Consider the following 21,897-nt stretch of genomic DNA (forward strand, 5'->3'; position numbering starts at 1 on the left):
CATCATGTTAAAATATCATGTGACATCATGTCAGCTAATATCATCATCATTATGTAGGAAATGAAGGAGGAGAAAGGATGAAAAACAGCTGCACACATCTCTTCACACACGTGAACCAACATTGTTGCTCCTTTCCTAACAAACAAAATGAAAAAACAAAAAAAAACTTTGTGATGTTTCATTCTCTCTCTCTCTCTCTATCCCTCTCTCTCTGTTTTTCTCTCCCCTCCCCCTCCCTATCTCAGCAGCAGGAGGAGGAGTCAGCAGTGTGAGGATGCTGCCAGGTTGCCGTGGTTTCAGCCTCCCATCTCTTGTGGTGACCGTCGTCAGGGATGTGTGTGTGTGCGGCTGAAGGGTGTGAGTGTGTGTGTGTGTGTGTGATTCTTACAGCTGTGAGGATATATCACTGCAGGACGGAGGAGAGGAATAGAGGAGGAGAGGGAGGATAGGAGCACAGAGGTTTTGAAGGGTGGCTGTGGATTAAAGTCGCTGCAGCAAGTTGTCGTTTCCTCTGAGCTGCAGAGATCTGTGAGGACGACAAGAAGCTTCATCACTCCATCTTTGTCTCTGCACAGGGAGGACTGAGACAGTGAAGGATACAGTGAAGGAAGGATGGATGGAGTCTGAGTCGTCACTGATCTTCCGGTAAGCCTCCTCTCAGCTGCTTCATTCTATCATGTTTGTTTCTTCTGGTTTTATTCATCCGTCCAGTTACTTGATCATTCACACCTTTTCGGTCTCTGCTGGTGGAAAATGTTGATCTATTTGTCATCGAGTTGCCGCTGTCATCACTGACTGTGTCAATAAAGCCTGTTCAAATCAGATCTGGCTCCTTCACACCCTGTTTTTGTTGAAATCAGCAGCTTCAGCTTCAATGTGGCCGCCATCTTGAATCAGACCTGAGAGCAAAGTTACAGATTAATGGAAAATTCCACTTTGTTTAAAACCAGGATCTTTAAAATTTTCGAGTTGTTTTCAGCTCAAAGTTAAACAAAGCTAAACATACCCGCAATGTTTTTGATAATTCTTCGGAACAGAAGGTCAAAGGTCAAACAGGAAGTAGCTCTGTATCAAACATGATCTAATATGGCTGCCCATTCAGTCTGATCAGTGTTATTGATGAACCTTCTTTTATATTTCTGTTCTGAAAGTGAAATAAACATGAGGTTTTGGATATTACAACTGAGTTAGTGAGGACACAACCTGACTGATCAAGACAAGATCAGAGTTAAACTGATTCAGTTTTATATTAGAAAAATAAAACAATAAAAATGATATTTAAAACAAATAAATAAATAAATATAATCTGGATCAAATTAACTCAAGTGAAGAGTTCAAATGTTTAAACACAGAGCTGAATAATTAACTAAAATCTTCAGGTTAGAGCAAATACGTGTTTCCTGTCGTCGTTTCCTGTCCTTGTTTCCTCTCCTTGTCTCCTTTTCCTGATTCCTCTCCTTCTGCTCTGTCCCCCTCATCCTCCCCTCCTCTCTCTTCCTCCTTTCTCGTGTACAGGAAGCATTACATCATACTCCTCTGAGAGATGCTGCTGTTGCTAGGTTACCACCGAATGACTCCCTGATCCATTTTTAGAAGGAAGAGAGACAGAGAGGTGGGGGAGGGGGACGATAGAGAGACACTACAGAGAGAGAGAGAGAGAGAGAGATTATATCACTGTGGGAACGACTGAAGAATGAAAGAAAACTGGAAACGGAACATGACAGAAAAGAACAAGAACCCATCAGCTCCTTCTAAACTCATATCAGAGGCAGATTAGAGACCAGTATGATTCAGTTCATACCAGTCTGGACTGTCATCTTGGTCTGATGATGGTCTGAACTGGTTCCACTAAAACCAGTTCAGCTGAATTTAAACAGGAAACTTTTTTTTTCTGGTCATACCAGAAATATAACAAGATTTAAATGGAAGGTTGAGTCTTAATGTTTGGTCACAACCCCAAAAACAGACAAGTAGACATTTAATGTCCAAAGAGAGGGCTGTTGAGTCACAGACAAGGGCTGCAGTTGAAAAGTCTTTTTTGCTTAGGAAGTTTCAAACTGAGTGAAATGACCCATAATTATACAAGTAAAAGTGACAGCCATAATAAGAGCTGGTCCAGTTCTCTAAATGATGAGGAAACAAGTTTCAGTGCTTCCTCTCTTATCTCATTTCACATAGGAAACACTGGACCTTCCTTTACGAAAGGAAAGGAGAAATGTCGTCCTACAATTCGGTGCCGCCACAACATTTAAAGCAATGCACCATTGTAGTTTCACCATGGCAGACCCACTAAATAAAGAAACAACAGAGCACCTGCTTTATGTTTGTGTCATGATCCAAAACTTATGGAAATCCTTGTCTGATCAACTGAAACCCAAATCCATTGTGGTGTATAAAAGAAAAGTATGTAAAATTGCTGAACCAGAAAACAATGTATTATGTGTAAAAACCTTCAAAAACAGGATGCACAGAGCGGCCAAAGAGAAATGTGCACCCTAATCAACGTCTGGACTTATAGTGGACTGACAGAAAGAGACTGCAGATCCGAGTCTCACGTTATGGACCGCAACCGTATTTACACCCTAGGTTGTTCATTTGAAATTTCTTGTGTAAAGGTGTATTCAGCACTCATGTGAGTGTATTTTGATTTGTTTTTGAGAAAGGTTCAATAGAAAAGAAAATCAAAATAGGAACGTTTTTAACTACAGGGGAGGAGCTGTGGTGTATAAAGAAAAGTATGTAAAACTGCTGAACCAGACAATAATGTATTATAACAACCATTGCTGTCTTGGGGTGTTATGTTGTGCTCTGATTTGGAATCACTGTATGCAAGGCGCTGCTCAAGGGCAGACATCTTTTCCCTGGCTCTAATATAGTAGTCATCATAGTACATTAGCTTCTTTCTTTGTTGTTTTTTTCACCTGAGATATATTCCACACAGTATTCTGTGAGACACAACAGATTTTGGCGACAAGGATTGGATTCCTTCACAGGAAAAAGATTGTGATAATTGTGAAAACTCGTTGAGACGAAAAGAAGCACATTGAAGATAGTAACGGTATTCAGGAAAAGTGAAGATTGTCACTTCAATGAAAACAAAGAAGGATTTGAAGCCTATTTGGAAAAGTTAGAACAGTTCTATCTTTCAAACGGACTGACTTATGGAGATGAAAAGTCTGTGTTCCTGACTATCGTGGGCAGAAAGAATCAAATTCTGCTGATGCACTGAAACTGCCATGCATGCACATTTTGTGCCAAAGACAATTTTATGGCAGAAAAATACAAGTTTAACTCCAGAAATCAGAGAGAGGATGAGTCTTTAAGTGAATAAATTGCAAGTTTGAGGAAGCTAGCAGCTACTTGCAAGTCTGGGACATTTCAAGACAATTCTCTGAGGTATAGATTTGTGTGCAGGGTTAAAAGTGCAGAACTCTGCGACCGAATGGTAAACGCAGCCCACACTAAAGACCCGACATTGGCAGGAGCTTATGATATGGGACTTGCATAGGAAGTGACAAAGCAGGACGCTGTTGTCAAAGAAGTCTTTCAGGCTAGCACCATTTCAAAGGCGGCCGAGCTAGAAAGGAGTTAAGTGAGAAGTCATGTTACAGATACACTGGCAAAGGTAAGGAGGTGGAATGCTGGACATGTAAAAAGAAAGGACACATCTCCAAGGCCTGCTGTTCCCGACACAAGGGGAGAGAAGATAAACGGACCAAGTGGACCAAAAACCAGGATGCTACACCTTAGGCAGATAACAGCAACTGAAGTGTTGGAAAAGGAAGCAGTGGACACCTGTTTACCTGGCGGTCTGCCTGAAAACATCTCATCACTGCAGACAGAGTCTGCTATCTCACCTATTCAGCCGGAGTGACAGAGGTCTGGAGCTTCAAAGAGTCAACAACACCAGACTTTGTCACTGACTACCAGGCAGGCAATGTCAGAGGGCTTGAACTGTTTTTCTATAGACTCTGAGGGCGAGGACTCTTGTTTTGAAGGTGATGCAGAAATGGAGAAACCTTACTGTGTATATGTAAGAGTAAATGAGAAAAAGGAAGCTAAAAGCTAAAAAGGAAAGTAAACACAGTAGCTACAGTATCTGTGATATAGGAATGTAGCAGGACTTGCTGCCACCATGCGTTCCCCCAACACACACACTGTCCCGACTCAAAATAATGATATTAATTGTCTGGACTGCACACACACACTTTGAACTTAAACTTCTCTTGATTCTGTTTTTGCCCGGCCTCTTGGCGCACGTACTCCGGTCTCTCTTATTCTCTCAACAGTTTGTCCTGGCTCGTTGTGGCCATCCTTCTCCTTTGTGTGTATGTGAGTCCCCTGTGTTCCAGCACGCTACTGCATTAAAAGGAGAAGAGAATCATTAACAGGCAACAGCTGAGCAATCACCTCACCTGACACTGCTCTCATCAATCCTCTCCACACCCTATCTCTCCTGCAGCTGCCTGCCGACCATGCCCATTCCCGCATATGACCACAGCCGGACTTATGCCGGGGAGCCATCTGGCCTAACCCCCTCCCCTCACCATTGGAATGGGATAGAAAGTCAGCCACAGCCATCTGTGCCCCCCGGCCTATGGACCACTTTCAACTTAAACTCCTGCAAAGCCAGATACCACTGGGTGATCCAGGTGTTGGTATCTTTCATGCGGTGGAGCCACTGGAGAGGAGCATGATCCGAACAGAGGGTGGATGGGCACCCCAGCAGATATGAGCGCAGAGCATCGACCACTAACCGGATAGCCAATATAATGTGGAGAAGAAGTTTCCCATAGAGGACTTGTTTCACCCTCTCAAGTGCCAGTTGACACCGCTCCATCCACTAGACCGGATCTGAGGCAGCCTTTCGGGTGAGATTGGCCAGGGGGCTGGTCAGGTCGGCAAAGTTGGGAATGAATCGCTGATAATAGCCTGCCAACCCCAACAACTTCCTCACAAACTTTGGAGTTGGGCTGTGGGCAGGCTGCAATTGCTGTGGTCTTATCTACCTGGGGACGCACCTGCTCGCCACCCAAGTGGTACCCCAGACACCGTACCTCCTTCTGTCCACCTGCACACTTCTTTGGTTTTTGGGATCCCGACCTGCCTTAGTGAGTCAAGCGCTGCAGCCACCCACTGCATATTCTCCACCCAACTGTTACTGTGAACGATAAAGATGTCCAAATAGGCAGAGGCATATGCAGCATCCGGACGCAGCACACATGAGGCATTGGAAGGCAGCCAGGGCCCTGAACAACCTGAACAGAAGTGTAACAAATTTGTACAACACGAGTGGAGAAGGCTGTTGGACTCCAGAGACAAGGGAATCTGCCAATAGCCCTTGATCAAATCCGGTGTCACAAAAAAACTAGCGGTGCCCAACCAATCCAGGACCTCATCGACCCAGGGAATCAGGTAGACATCAAATTGTGACACATCATCCACCTTTGAGTGTCCACACAGAACTGAATAGACCCGTCTTTTTTACAAGAACAATGGGGCTACACCAGGCACTGTGGGACTCCTATCTTCAGCATGGCTTTCAATTTTTCCTGAACCACTTTTCTTTTGTGTTCAGGTTCAGAAAGGACCATGAACCCACCGTCACGCCCAGGCGAGTCTCAACATGGCTATGAGGTTTGTGGTATGAGGTTTGTGCAGCTAGGCAGAGGGGAGAACACATCAGCGTAACGCTGCTGCAACCTGGGAACATCTGCTCTCTGGGATGGTGGGAGCTGGCCATCACAAAGGAGCGAGTCAGTATTGGTGGAATTTGGTACCTCAGGTCAACTCATCTCTCTTTTACTGTTGACACCAGAGAGACAGGCTCCCCCGCTGTCCAGGCTTTGAGGAGGTTGAGGTGGTAGATCTGTGGTACCCCTCCCCTATCAGAATGCACAACCTAATAGTCGACATCGCCCACTCACTGTGTGACCTAAAGAGCCCTTGCCACTTTGCAAGTAATTTAGAGTTGGACGAAGGGAGTAATACAAGCACTTTATCTCCTGGTGCTAATTGTCTCAATCTGGTCCTTCTGTTGTACAGATGCTGTTGATGCTCCTGGGCCCTGAGCAAATTCTCCCATGATAACCACCCCAGTGTGTGGAGTTTTGCTCTAAGGTCTAGGATGTACTGTACTTGTATTCTTACTTGGGCTCAGACCTTCCTCCCAGCTTTCTTTAACCTTGGGAGACAATACACCTTGATTTTGCTGAGGACAATAAGCAGATGTTTCTGGTTGTTATGGATGCATATTCTTGCTGGCCTGATGTAATTCATATGCAGACCACCATGGCCAGCAAGACAATTGAAGTTTTGAGGAATGTGTTTGCATCATATGATACAATATACTTCGGGCAAATTGGAGTCTATCCTTAAGTTGAATGCAATTAGACACATCAAACTTCCAGCTTATCACCCAGCCTCAAATGGGTTGGCTGAAAGATTGGTCCAAAACTTCAAGAAGTCTCTAGTAAAGAATAGAGCAGTAGGTGGCATGTCTTTGCTTCATTGTATTGGTCATTTCCTGTTTAGCTAACAAAATGTGCCACACATAACCACCAACACTAGCAGAGCAGTTTTTGAAAAGACAGGTCCATACTATAATTATAATAATTCACATGAATTTCCCTTAGGGGATAAATAAAGTATCTATCTATCTATCTATCTATCTATCTACTAGATTGTCTCTTGTAAAGCCAGAGGTGTCTTGGTCTTTCCAAACAGGAAGTTTTCCAAACCAGACAGGCAGGAAGGGGAAACTCAGGTCTTTCTCTGTGGGTCAGGCAGTGCTTGTAAAAAAACTAAATGGGAGGAGAGAAGTGGTTGGATGGTGTTACTACTGATGTTTTGGGTTTGGTAACATATGTGGTGAATGTGAATCGAACATGTGTAAAACGACATGAAAATCGGATGCTGGATACATGCTGAATTATTTTGACTTTTCGAACCCAGGTTTTTGCTGGTGAGGAGGACACAGTATTAGCAGTTTGTAACAGAGACATCAGCAGTTCATCTGTACTCAGCTGATTAGACACACCTGTCACACCTGTACACACCTGTACACACCTGTACATACCTGTACACACCTGTTCACGCCTGTTCACACCAGTTTAATAAATGATAAGGTCCACTTGCAGACTTCTTCACAAGAAACATTTCTTTTTGGGAGATCTGTGAAATGCATCAACACTTTGCTGTTTATTTCAGGATGATGACCATGGATACTGACTGAAAGCTCTGACCAGACTAACAGCTCCTGTTATTTTAACAAACTGAGCACACTTGAAATCGAAGTGAAGTGACATGAATCACTCTTCACCATCACAGTTGGCCGATCTGTAGTTTTCAGGAAGTTGATCTAATTAGCTTCATGTTTTATAAAACATGTCTGACTGCAGTAACTTAACTCCACGTGTGATAAAAGTAAAATCACATCAATTCACATTACGATGAAAGAAATCAATGAGTCATTATCATTGAGTGATAAAAATAGACTTAAACACACAGTGGGTAACTTCCACCTCTAGGGGTTTCTCAATCAAAACAGTAACAATAGACAGAATTGGGTGATGTCATGAAATAGCATGGGATCATGGTAGTTGTTGTCTTCACCACCAGTACCGTAAGCTCCTCGCGGTTTGGATTCCTTCAGTGACAGACTAGACTTCAGGGAAGACTTGGGAGCTGAGATTGCTGCTAACTTTTGTTTTGATTGTTTCTCTGGCAACTCATGAACCAGACATTCAGGAGGTTTTTACCAGCAGCGAATTATCCACAGAGGTGTCCTCCTGTCAATAACAAACGGACCAGGGGATGAAACCAGTAAATGAATAAAGCAGCTTCTATTTTAAAAATCTGTTACGGCTGTGCTAATATTAGTTTGGACCCCAATGCAGACACAGACTAGATGGAGTGAAGGTAAAGTGGTTTATTGTCACAAGCGTAAAACCAGGTGAAGCTGACTGCTGGAGAGGGCTGGCAGCTGACTTAGGTTTGGGTGAAGCAGGGATGAAGCCAGAGGGAATGGCAGTGGTAGCAGTGAGGCCAGTGAAGACTGGCTGAGGAGGGATTGCATGCAGGCTGAGTGAAGGGCAGCAGTGGTAGTAAGAACAGCAGACTGGCACTGAGATCCTGGACACAGAGGAAAAGACATTAAGCAAAGGTTCTGAGACAAACAACTAGAAACACTAGAAACTAGTTCTCAAGAAAAAAAGCTGAGAGCATACGTACCATAAAGCAGACTGAACTATTTGGTGATGAGTAGAGAATCAGCCAAGGTACTTGAACTGGAGTCTTAATGAGATGATGCAGCAGGTGTGGAGATGAGCCTTGAGACAAGAGCCAGGAGCAAGCGGAGAGGGAGGCCACGCCAACACACACAGACCAAAAGGGGAGGGGGAAACACAAGGGAAACAAGGTAACACAAGGGGAGAAACTAAAGTTGTGGCAGAGTTGTAACAAAATCAATGATTCATTGACGCTATTCAGCAGACACAGGACAGGACGTCTCCAACAGCTGGGAGCTCAGCTGCCTAGCATTTGCCTTTGCCAGAGATCCAGACGTCTGATGACTAAAATCCTTCTGGTTCAAATATATAATTGAAAACGACAGAGGTGTAAAAAGTGTATGTGGCTTAAAAGTAGATAAGTCAATTTTGAGCCTCTGGCAGACAAAAACAATGCTAACCCATGGGCGTAGGGGATATGATGTCATTGACAGGCGACCAAATGACATACCATTACCAAGATTAAAAATACGTATTTCTGTAAGTTTGAGAATTGAATTGGAAACAATTGGGATAATGTAAATACGCAACTCAAAAAATATAGGTGTAGTCATTTTTACATTTCACATATCATCCATTTGTCAATCACGTTCCAGTTTAACTGTATAGCACTGATCTTATCATCAACTTTGTGGAACAATAAAGATACCGGATACATATGTTTGCATCCTGATGATTACAGATGTTAATCTTTTTATCTTCTTTTACCTGTCTCAGCAATGTTTCCTGACAATAAAACTAAAACAGAAACAAAGTTTCCTGTCTGTTAGATGGAAGTTATGGTTAAGAGGCATTTAAAGATTAATGATTAAGACAAAATAACACTGACTATTGGTCAAACAGGACGTCATTGGCAAATTCTGCAACTTATAAGATCCGCTACTGTGTTGGGGTGTATCTTCACAGGGACAGAATCATGAGTTTTGTGCAGGTTTACAGTTTGCGGTGTGTTAAGACTCACACAGAGACAAACTATAATATCACCTGGTCCTGTATGATCCTGCTCGCAGGTTTTTGGGGAGTCATGACATCTCAGGAGGAGGCATCTTCCTTCAAGAGGTTTTTTCAGTATGTGGAGGACAGTGGACTTAGAACATACGATGGCCTGGTGATCCAGAATGCCTCAGACATTGCCAGAGAGAGCGACCGCATTCGTAACCAGACCAACTGGACCTACCTGCAGGAAAAACACCAGAAAAAGAGACGGCAGGAGGAAGCCATCAAGAGGTAGAAAAAACAAAAACACACAAAACCTTAAAAATGATATTATTTTGTCTTTACAACCCTCAGACTGTTTCTTCTTAACTCACAGATATTAAATGGCAATGTGTCGTCTAAGTTGAAATGTGCTTGTTGAAATGTAGCAGATTTTATTTTGAAACGTAAGCCTACTTACCCTGTCAGATCTGGTGATATAATAAGGCCTTTTTATGGACATGAATCCATAAAAGCGTTTATGTGTGCACAAAAGCCCAAAATGGCGTATGACACACTCATCTGAATCTTTATGGACCCTGAACATTCACTCCCTGTGTTTTGGGCCTAACATCCAATAAACCAAATTACAGTGCCATCTCCCATTCCCTTTAAAGGGGCACCACTGACTTCAGACAAGGTTTTTGCTGGTCAGTTCCCGCTATCTCACGATAGCAATGCGCCAACAATGTGTAGTGTGTATTTGCTGTTTAAACGACATGGGCGCTGGACAGGAAAATTACAACTGCGTCAGTCTGAAAATGGCAAAGACATTTGCGATGCACTTTGCACAAGGTGTAGAATAGAGCCCTTTTTCATCAGCATCAACAGTTTTTACTGTCACCTAAATATTCATATGCCAGGTTCAAATGTTTCTGTACAGGTGCAGCATCCATCCATCAAGTTTGTTCTTATAAATCCCAACTTTTCTATGGAAAGTGGTGCTCATGTTTGGTGTGTTCACAAAATTAAAATGAGGCTCCCGGACCTCATCATCATCATCGATTTTTATAAAGAGAAACTCCATCAAAAGAAAAAGATATACCACAACATGACAACATCAGTCTGTTCAGATTCTGTCCAATATACAGCTAGATTTTATTTTTCCACTTGAACAGAATTAAATGAAGCATGGTAAAATAAAACACTATAGATGGATGTTACTCTTACTGTTTGCTGTAAATTCTTAATCAGATAAATTTTGGGTTTTGATGTCACTTGTGTGTATTTAAGAAAGTGTTGTGTGATTGGTTGATAAATGTAGGTTTGAAGTGACACATCTTTCCATTGGTCCATCCAGGATTGGTGAAGATGTTGCCATGGCAACAGACGGGGCGTACTCTGGGAAACATTTCAGGATGGGTTTCATGACAATGCCGGCACCGCAGGATAGACTGCCCCCCCCAAGCCAGGGCTTCACCGTCCGATCCCAGTCCCTCCACTCAGTGGGAGGAGGAGATGACGACTCCAACCACAACCGAAAACAGCCCCCACCCAAACCGAAGAGAGACCCCAACACCAAACTGAGTAGCAGCTCTGAGATGGTAAATGGAGGCTCTGGAGTTACCAGGAGAGACCACCAAGAAACCAAAGAGACAGCGGAGCAGGCGGAGGGTGAGGACAGATCCACATTTTATTAAAGACAAAAAGATACTGTCAATTTTTAAAAGAGGAAATAATTTTATTCTGATGGTGACTTTGAGGCCTCTCTGTCTCTGTCCGTCTGTCTGTCTGTCTCCCGCTGTCTGTCTCTCTGTCTCTCTTTGTCTGTCTCTCTCTCTCTCTCTCATTGTCTGTCTGTCTGTCTGTCTGTCTGTCTGTCTGTCTGTCTGTCTGGCTGTCTGCCTGCAGCTCGATGTCCTCTCTACACTGAGGACTACAAGAAGATGCCTCCACCTAAACCGAAGAGGAACCCAAACACTCAGCTCAGCACCTCCTTCGATGACTCCTACATCCATAACCATGGAAACAAGAAGTCTTCCTTGAGGTGGGAAAAGTCTTCATCCCAGAGTCAGAGTCCAGCGTCCAGAGACACGGATGACGAGGAGCCAGTTTATATCGAGATGGTGGGAAACATCCTGCGAGATTTGAAAGGTCAGGAGGGGGTGGAGGATGAGCAGAGCGAGTCTGTGTATGAGGAAATGAAGTACCCAATGTTGGAGGATTTCCTGCAGGACGGTCACTCCACCATCATGGACCCTGAGTCCTGGTCTCGTGGATCTCTCTGTGACATCCCTCCACCCTTCCCTAATCTCCTGACTCACCGCCCACCCCTGCTCGTCTTCCCCCCTGCCCCTGCTCAGTGCTCCCCCAACTCTGACGAGTCCCCCCTCACACCCTTAGATGTCACCCGGCTGCCCATGTTAGAAAATGTCTCTTACAGCAAGTCTGGTAATGTTGAGCACCCGCAGAGCTCCACCCATCACCGCAAAGAACGAGACCGAGACCGAGACCGAGAACGAGACCGGGACCGAGACCGAGACCGAGACCGAGACCGGGACCTGCCATCCACTCACACCATCACATCTTCCGGCCGCTCATCAGCTCCACCCCTCCACTCCAACCTCTACAAGTCATCTGGCTCTGCCCACGGTGGTCATGGTTACCCCCGCAGCCAATCAGCTTGTCCGTCTCCAGTCAGCATGGGTCGCTCTCTGACCCCTCTGAGCTTGAAGAGGCCGCCACCATATGACGCCCTGATGGCCGGGGGCAGTATGCCTCGCTCTTCATCTTCATCTTCATCTTCCTCACACAGGGCAGGGGAGGGTGGAGCTAAACTTAGTAACTCTTCCTCCACCCACGGCTCCATGCAGAATGTGTCGAGGTCGCAGACTCCAACAAGTCCACTGGACGAACTCAACAACCTGTTTACCTCAGGTAGACAGGTGGTGAAGAGAGGCTCAGGAGGCAGGAAGAGCAGGGAGGGTGAAGGTATGTACTACAGTACTACAGCTGACCTGAAAAGTCCAGAGCTGTTGAAGTCTCCAGTCAAATCAAATCAAACCTTGACTTAAGCAACCAAAACTTTGTCATAGACACATTGAGGTCTGAGGACCTTGGAGTTGTCCAGCGATGTCTCTCAGGTTCACTGTGACCCAACAAGCTCCACCAAGCACATTTCAGCACACTTATGAAACAATTACTAAAATAATCTCACCTAAAGGTCCTGGTAGTTTTATATCTAACTTCTAACTCAAGTGTCAGAATTTTTATGAGTCTGGTTGTCGATCTACAGAGGAAACATTTGTGTTTAGTTTCTGCAGTGAGTTCACTGAGAGCCAGAAAACAATTTGTACTGAAAAACCTGTCTCTAAAGATCTTTATCAAGGATGACACAGCTGTCACGTGATACTGTGTCATGTGATACTGTGTCATGGGATACTGTGTCATGTGACTGCAGTCAGAATTACTTTAGATCAGGTCTTTAATTCTCATACTTTCTTTATCTTGAACGTTCTCCTGGGTTCCTTGTTATTCAAAATAAGTTTTATCTTCTTTGTCTCATAGTTGTTTCAAGTTCTGCTGGTTCTTTGTCTCTCATTGAGGTTATTTGTCCTACATATCGGTGGTCCTGTGTTGTCTTTGACATGAATGATTCAGAATGTTTTATTATGAATGGAATGGTAAATGGACTGCATTTGCATAACGCTTTTCTAGTCTTAAAAACCATTCAAAGCGCTTTACACTACTAGTCACATTCACACACACACACATCCATACAGTGCCTCCCTATACATATAGCACTTTCCTAACATACATATACTGTACATTCACACCAATGATACATTAGAGATTATTTAGGATTCAGTATCTTACGTTCTACCTCCTGAGCCACAGCTGCCCAGTTGTCTCATTATGTCATGCTTCTCTGTTGTACCGCTGTAGGAGACTGTAGGTCTCTGCCCAGACATGACAGTAAAGACAGAGACGGACAATCCAGTCCAGTTTCCAGTAGGATGGGGAGGTCATCTGTCAGTCCCACCATGATGCTGTCTGGAGGAGGAGGAGGAGGAGGAGGAGGAGGAGGTGAGTAAGGCAACAACAACACTACAGGGAAGCATGGAGAAGGTCAGGTTAGTCAGTCAGTTAGACAAATGTGCTCAGTTTAATCAAGACTTTAACTTCAGTCCTTAGACATGTTGAGTCTGTGTCTCATTGGGCCCTGTTTCTATACAGTGTTTTTTTCTGAGTGCCCTTATTCCATAACAGGTGAACTACAGGTGAACAACAGGTGAACAACAGGTGAACAACAGGTGAACAACAGGTGAACATCAGGTGAACATCAGGTGAACATGAGGTGAACATCAGGTGAACATCAGGTGAACATCAGTTGAGCATCAGGTGAACGTCAGGTGAACATCAGTTGAGCATCAGGTGAACATCAGGTGAACATCAGGTGAACATCAGTTGAGCATCAGGTGAACATCAGGTGAACAACAGGTGAACATCAGTTGAGCATCAGGTGAACATCAGGTGAACATCAGGTGAACAACAGGTGAACAACAGGTGAACATCAGGTGAAGAACAGGTGAACATCAGGTGAACATCAGGTGAACATCAGGTGAACATCAGGTGAACATCAGTTGAGCATCAGGTGAACATCAGGTGAACAACAGGTGAACATCAGGTGAACATCAGGTGAACATCAGGTGAAAAGCAGCTGAACAGGTGTCTCCTCTCATCTCTGTTTGATTTGATGTTAAATGCTTTCTTGTGCAGAATCAAAATCTGTTTGTAAACTCGGCCGTTCAGCCTCAACATCAGGAGTTCCTTCACCTGGCGGGACACCACAACGCCACCTGCAAGAAATGCATCATCCTGCCCTCAGCCAGGTACACCTGTAAAACACCTATCTATGTTACCTGCCTACTTGTCTGTCTATCCACTATCTGTGTGTCCATTTAGATCAATATTCTTATCAAAATGAAAAGCAGCAATTTTATTATAAATAGAAACTTTGTATTTCACACAGGATTCAACTTCACTGAACAACAGAACGTAAAACATTTAACAGACGACCAGAGGCTTCATCCATCAGCTGACTGACATCTGAACTGTAAACATGTAAACAAGTCAACATGGAACATGTAAAAAAAATAGCCATGTTTAATAAGTTGTTGTTTTTTTTTACTTCATAAAAATGACATATTTTGTAATTTAAGTTTTGTCTCAACATGAACTCTAAACGCTGACACAACATTAATCTGTCGTTACATATTGAACAAAATAGTAACAATTCAATACTGATACTAACATGGTGTCCTCATTGATACTAACATTAAACTAACATTAAACTAACATTAAACACTAAAACTGGTTGAACTTGCACTGAAGTTGAACCTGACCTTAAAGGATGAAATCTCATTAAAACACTAATATATAACCCAGCTCCAATTAAACCCCATACACCCATATATGCAATTTGAAACAATAGCCTCACCCAATTAACAATTAACCACACCCCATTGTATTACTGACCACACCCTGTCTGAACTTTAAAGAGCTGAAATACTGACATCATGTCCGGGCATTCAGTAACTCAATTCAATTCCTAATTTAGCAGCAGTCTATATGAAAAGATGAAGCATGTTTCCATATCAGAGAAATCTCCATCCGCTACAGATGCCATAAGAAACTGAGACCTTCGTGATTTTAACAAACAAAAATCAGTTCAATTTCATTCATTAGTCCATCCATCCATCCATCCATCCATCCATCCATTTTCAATCACTTACAATCTGGCAGCAGGCCAAGCAAGGTAGTCCAGACGTCCCTCTCCCTAGCAACGGTTTCCTGCTCCTCTTGGAGGATCCTGAGTCGTTCCCAGGCCAGATGAGATATAAAATACCTGCAGCATGTTCTGGGCCCTAGGTTCTCCTACCAATTGGACAAGCCCAGAAGACCTCACTGGTAGGTGCCCAGGAGGCATTTTAATCAGTTGCCTGAACCACCACACCTGGCTCCTTTCAACATGAAGTAGCAGCAGCTCCACTCTGAGCTCCCTCTGGATGAGGCTGAGCCCAGACACCCTGAGTAGGAAACTTGTTTCCGTGATATCATTCTTTTGGTCACTACCCAGAGCTCACGACCATAGATGAGGGCCGGAGCGTAGATCGACTGGTAAATCGAGAACTTTGTCTTCTGTCTCAGCTCCCTCTTCACCCCAACTGTCCAGTACAATGCCTCCCTTCTACCCTCACTTCAGAACAAGACCCCACAATATTTAAACTCCTTCACTTGCACTTGTACTCTTTATAATATTATTTACAGAGACCCAACATTCCCCATGGTCAAGGACTTGCTGACAGTGGCAAGAAAAGCCTTGAACAGAACCAGACTCAAGGTGGGAGAGGTTCACATAAAGATGTGTAAAAAATAATAAGAAGAAAAATTGTTATAAAAAGAAAATGATAGGACAAGTAATAGGACTAAGAAGAAGAAGAAGAGGAAAGAGACTAATAATGAAACTAATAACAATAATAGAAGCAGCAGGTGTTGAGCACATCTCCAGACCTGCAGAGACCAAGAGGAGGAGAGAGAGACGCCGGGAAAACCAAACTGCAGAGAGAGAAGAAGAAGAGTTAGTAACTTGTTAATGGAATATGAATGAGTATAGATGGAGAGGGAGGGGGAGAGGGGGAGAGGAGCTTGGTGCATCATTCCCCCAGCGCTCTAATCTTGTCTAGTCTCTATAGATGCATCAATAAGGGAAGCTTTACTTAAGAAGACAGTTTGAAGCTTGATCTTAAATGTATTGGGAGCTGGTTCCACAGGAGAGGAGCCTGATAGATGATGGCAATAAACTGCAGTGTTTTGTTGGGATAATAGGGAACTGTGAGCTCTTTAAGATACGGGGAGCCAATGAAGCTAACACGGGAGATCTCTATTCTGTCATTACTCAAGCTCTAGCATTATGGATCAGCTGGAGAATCTTTAGAGAGAATTCAAGAAAAAACCTCAGCTCAAAGAAGCTTGGCTCCTTTGTGGCCTTGTCAGTGGAGCCATGTCATTTAGTCCGCTGACGTCTAGGACTGATGTGTCGGTTAAGGTTAGGGTCAGGGTTAGAGTTCAACCATAAACACGGAATAAAAACAAAATAAGATTTTTTTTTTCAAAATCTACCATCTTGAGTTGAACATATGAACAAAATACTTTTGAGAAAGACCCTGTCCCAAGGCAGGACCTTTAGGTATTAGAGTTGTTTTGAATGAGGTTTTCACACTTTTGGAACAGAGCCTGGAAGTTGTCTAACAAACATTTTCATTTTACAGACTATTCATTGACTTTTTGAAAACCTTTTCAAATGAAAAATACACTTTTGTCTTCTGTCCTGTGAACTGTTGGTTGTTCCCTCTCAGTTCATAGTATTGTAATACAATGTTTACTAATGAAGCTCTGACAATAAAATATTAAATTTCACCAAATCAGAGAGTTAAAACATTGGAATTCAGGGAAAGTTTCACCTTCTGTAATCTGATCATCTTTTTCTAATCCTGTTACATTAGATCTGAATTTACCTGAATTATTTCTCATACACACCTGTATTTGTCAATGAAATCAGTGTGACGCAGGCATCACACTGACGACCTGAGTGGAAATAAACTTTAGTCTGTCTGTCTGTCTTTCTGTCTGTCTGTCTGTCTGTCTGTCTGTCTGTCTGTCTGTCTTCCATTATCATATCTCAAGATCCTTTGATAAAAATCCAATGTTTAACATTATTAACGTCCATATGATGTTTTTATATAACACAAGACATATGATGAGTGAAATAATCAGTCAACACCATGACTGAGTATTTCCACTTGAACTGCAGGGAACCAATGACAGTCTCATAAAAACTTAGACAGCCAGGGTTTTTCCTCCTCTAACCATGTTGATACTCTCTGCTCTTTCACCTGTCCACCCGGAGCAAGCAGGTGGTGGGCGGGGCACGAGGTTCATGTTCATGAACAATGATCACGACAAGACTCAAAGAGCCACAAACACAGTCGAACCACAAAATGAGCACAAAGAGATTGAAACACAGTAAGAGGTTATTAAGTGACAGGTTGCGGACATGTTGATGCTGAGCTGTTCTTCATCTCCAGATGCCGTGGCTGTGCGGAGACGCCACCATGATGGAGATGATCGAGAGGAAAAGAGTCTTGTGTCAAGAGATCAAATCTCGTCAGCGGCCTGAGAAGAATTTGTGTAAACAGGACAGTATGCCGATCCTGCCCAGCTGGAAGAGGAAACAGCCGCCACCATATTCAGGCCCACAGAGCGCCGCCGCCACTGGACAGACCACCACGGTGTTCTGGGACACTGCAATCTGAAACACAATTACTACACAAAAACGTGAATCACAGAGCACCACAGTGTTCTGAGCAACACAGAAAACAGTGATGATGATAATGATAATGATGATGATGAAGTAGCCATCAGGCCATATCCACCACACTGACAGTTCGATGATTTAAACGAACACATCTGGCTGGTTTTCTCTCATTGTTTGATTGATCAGTATCAGCTGTATATTCTCCATCCGTTAGCACTGAGGGCTTTTACACATCGAATGAAAAAATGTTAATGTTTACATCACCAGTCATGAGTGAGCAGAGAATGAATTTTAGTTCAAACTGTCATTAAGCTTCTCTGCTTCTGGTCTTAAATCCTCATTCATGTGAATCTGGTTTGAGGACTTCAAACGAAAGACTCAAAGAGAAGCAATGAAATAAACCAAATATCCTCAAGACACAAAAACAACAGTCTAGATGTCTTCATTAAAAACAATCAAATATAATATGAAACTCTCAACTAATCAATTAATGCACTAATCACTGAGTGTGAATGTGTGACAGTTTTGTGACATTGAGGGGTTGACAGATGAAGTGACCTCATGTGGGTCTTGACCCAGAGCTTGAGACACTGTCATGTAAATGATGTGAGAAAATCAGCTGTTTTATCGTTTTATTTCAACACTCAATCAACTTTTCACAAAACATGACAATCACCAAAATCTTTCAGCCAACAGTAACACAGACACATACACACATACACAGGACGAGAGGTGCAGGGGTTGTCTTGTTGTCCCGTCAGAGTGAAGGGAGGCATGGCCACAAAGGTGTAGCAGGTGTTGTCTTTCTATTCGTTATTTTTCTATCTGACCGCTGTAAAAGATTCAGATGTTTTTATAAAGTCTGACAGTCGTGTAGCAGAATGCTGTAAAAAGAGAAAAAATATTTATAAACTTTTCTGTGTGAAAAGTCTGTCATCAAACATGTTTTTATATTTAAATTAAATCTGTGACGCTCTGTGTGTGGAAGAAAAAATGTGACAATGTTTTTATATTTAAAAACACTTTTATTAAGATGAAAAAGGCACTATTTTAAAATGAGAATATTTTGGTGAGTTGTTGGTTTGTTTAGTCTTATCGACTGTACCTGAAACACAGACTGGACTCCTGATGAACTCCAGTTTAACTCCAGATTAACACCAGTATAACTCCATATTAACTCCAGATTAACCCCAGTTTAACTCCATATTAACTCCTTTTTAACTCCAGTTTACCTCTAATTTGACTCCCGTTTAAACTCCAGATTACCTCCATTTTAACTCCAGTTAAACCCACAATTCTGTATTAACTCCAGTTTAAATTCCGGATGAATTCTAGATTAACTCCATATTAATTCCAGATTTACTTTAAACTGCAGATTAACACCATATTATCTCCAGATTAACTCCAGATTTATAACAGTTTAACTCCACTTAAACTCCAGGTTAACTCCCTTTTAAACCCATATTAACACCATATTAACTCCAGATTTACTTCAATTTAACTGCAGATTAACTCCAGTTTAACTCCAGTTCAACTCCATATTAACTCCAGTTTAACTGCTCATTAAAACCAGTTCAACTCCAAATTAACTGCAGTTTAACTCCTGATTAACTCCAGATTAACTCCAGTTAAACTCCAGAGTAACTCCCTTTTAACCCCATATTAACACCACATTGACACCATATTAATTCCAGATTAACTCCACAGTTTAATTTCAGATTAACTCCAGTTTAAATCCAGAGTAACCCCATATTTACTACAATATAACTGCTAAATAAAACCAGTTCAACTCCAAATTAACTGTAGTTTAACTCCAGATTAACTCCCCTTTAATCCCATATTAATGCCATATTAACTCCAGATTAACTCCAGTTTAACTCCATATTAACACCAGATTAACTCCAATTTAACTCTCTTTAACTTTACCTGTTCACACAGTTCTGAGGCCTGTACTACGAAGAAGGGTTTGAGGTTATTGAGGTTACTTCAGGTATAACTCTGGGTTTCCAATCCTACAATGGTGGTTCACTTGTTACCTGAGTAAATCACCATTGTCATTTATGTTGAACTCCTAACCTCCTCCCAACCTGCCCCAGCTCAGGTTAACTTCACAGGATCAGATTGAAACCTGTGAACAGCCAAGCTACTGACCAATCAGATACCTGGAAAAACTGAGTCATTATTCCTGCAGGATCCCAACTGGAACAAAAAACTATCACAATTACATTATAAATAATAACAAGAAGTAGACATTTATATAAATCAGTTCCAGACCTTGCATGTGTCCACTCTGGTTTTAAAACAATGCTTGCATTGAGAGTTTATCACACTAAATAAATATATCAACTATTAACTTAACAACTATTATAGCTTAATTTTAATTGAGGAAATATTCTTAAATCTGACAGGATTCCTGAGAGTGATGATGATCTTACTTTTCTTCATCCCTGCAGGTCAGAATAACATGAGACTCTGTGACAATAATTGGAAATAAAAACTAAACCCCTGATGTCTTTTATTAGAACAATGATCCACATCCTGTTGAATATTTCCCATGATTATAAATTTGATTTATAATTTTCAAACATTTCAGTCAGACTGACTCATCAGACATCAACTACTTCTCTCCTCTTTTCTTTCTCTCCTCTCTGCAGCAGAAACAGTCTGACATTAACTTTAACTGTTTTATCTGCATCACATTTTCATAACAGTTTGATCATCATCAGACAAAAGAGCAAAAATACTTCAGTAAGAAACTTAATGATAATCCATATATCCTAAGTCTGACTAGTAACTATATTCAGAAATATTACTATTTTATTCCAGTCATCTGATCATATTGTTTACATTACACTTTGTTGAATATCACTTTTGGACGTGGTTATAACCGAACTTACCGGCAGGTATCAGCGTTTCTTCTCGTATCATAATAATTACTTTATTCATGGTTCTGACGAGGTAGCCTTTTAATGAACAACTCCACCTCTTTCAGATGAATATGCTCGTAACCGGACAGGTAAAGCCAGGGTTAACTGAGCCAGTTGATAACCAGCTTCGTAGTTCAGGTTATCAGGACGGTCAATGTTAGGTTCAGTCAAGCCAGATAACTAAAAGTTATCCTGGATATGTTGAACTTGCTTCGTAGTACAGGCTTCTGGTATTTTACAGTTTGTTTGTCAGCTGTCAGCTGATACTACGACATGTTAGACAAACAGCCCTGTTGCTGTTTGGTTTGTCTGCTCATTCTATCAAGACTGATTAAATGTCTGATTATGATTATAGAATAGCTCATCTGGGGTCATGTAAAAAATCTTTGCATCACGTTAACTTTTATTGAGAAGTCAGAGAATTGGTAAATAAAGAAAGTTAAAAATCTGTTGTTTTACAAACTCTACAACAAATGGGCTCTTTAAACTGCATAACTTAAAACTGCTGATTCAACTTAATGGCCTCTGTTTGTTCAGTTGAGATATTTAGAGAATTTAACTCAGCTGGTTTTACATTTTCAAAAATCAGAGATGACTTTGAACTAATTATTCGACATTAGTTCAGTGAAGCAGGGAAACTTGTGTTTTTAAGTTAAATGTTTTACAGAAGGTTTCAGACAGATGAAGGCACTGTTTACATTTACTGACAGATGTAAACAAGGTTACCTGGAGATTACCTGACAGTCTGTGTTTTTGGGACAGTGGATCAATGATGGACATGTACAGAAAGATAAATCTTGACAAATGCAGTGTATTGATTTATTACTGGATGTGTAAGAGCTGATTGATTACCATGATGTCAAATCAAAGGTAACATGAGACTAAAGCAAAGCATTCTGGGATATGATGATTAAACCTGTGTGATTAATGTAAATTAAGATGGAGCCACATACATGTATTCACACAATCGCACATGCACATACACACTCATGCACAAACAGAGTTTAACACACAGTGTGATCAATATATGGTGTGATCATGTAATTACTACAGCGTTGGATCATGTGATCAATAAGGAGTCAATACAACAGTTGATTTCATTGTCTCATTAAATGTGAAATCAGCTGATCAGTTATTAAAGTTCCTTATTTTGAGAAATTTGAATTCACACAGACAGTCGAAATGAACAACACACACTGAAAACCCGTTTGTTGTCTTTATTCTGATCAGATTTTATTCTTCAGACTGATTATCAATAAATATGATGTAGACATTATTGGAATCTTTAGTGAGGACTGTTAATGTGGATTAATGACAGATAGATTTCTCTATGAATCTTCACATCAGAGCTTTCTTCTGATTGGAAACATCAGTTGTCTCAACATGATGA

General features: G+C 41.8%; 1 protein-coding gene across 1 annotated transcript; it reads left to right on the plus strand.

Moving 5' to 3' along the window:
* Positions 1-282: 282 nt before the first annotated feature.
* nyap2a (neuronal tyrosine-phosphorylated phosphoinositide-3-kinase adaptor 2a) lies at positions 283-21,632 on the plus strand. Its single transcript, XM_023396261.2, has 7 exons — positions 283-645; positions 9,299-9,515; positions 10,564-10,877; positions 11,115-12,194; positions 13,149-13,289; positions 13,983-14,095; positions 17,351-21,632. The coding sequence occupies exons 2-7, from the start codon at positions 9,313-9,315 to the stop codon at positions 17,576-17,578; spliced, it is 2,079 nt and encodes a 692-aa protein (XP_023252029.1). The 5' UTR covers positions 283-645; positions 9,299-9,312; the 3' UTR covers positions 17,579-21,632.
* Positions 21,633-21,897: the final 265 nt, after the last annotated feature.

Source organism: Seriola lalandi, unplaced genomic scaffold (genome assembly GCF_002814215.2).
Source record: "Seriola lalandi dorsalis isolate HSWRI2012SDOR001 ecotype SW California unplaced genomic scaffold, Sedor1 jcf7180002054974, whole genome shotgun sequence".
Taxonomy (NCBI): Eukaryota; Metazoa; Chordata; class Actinopteri; order Carangiformes; family Carangidae; genus Seriola; species Seriola lalandi.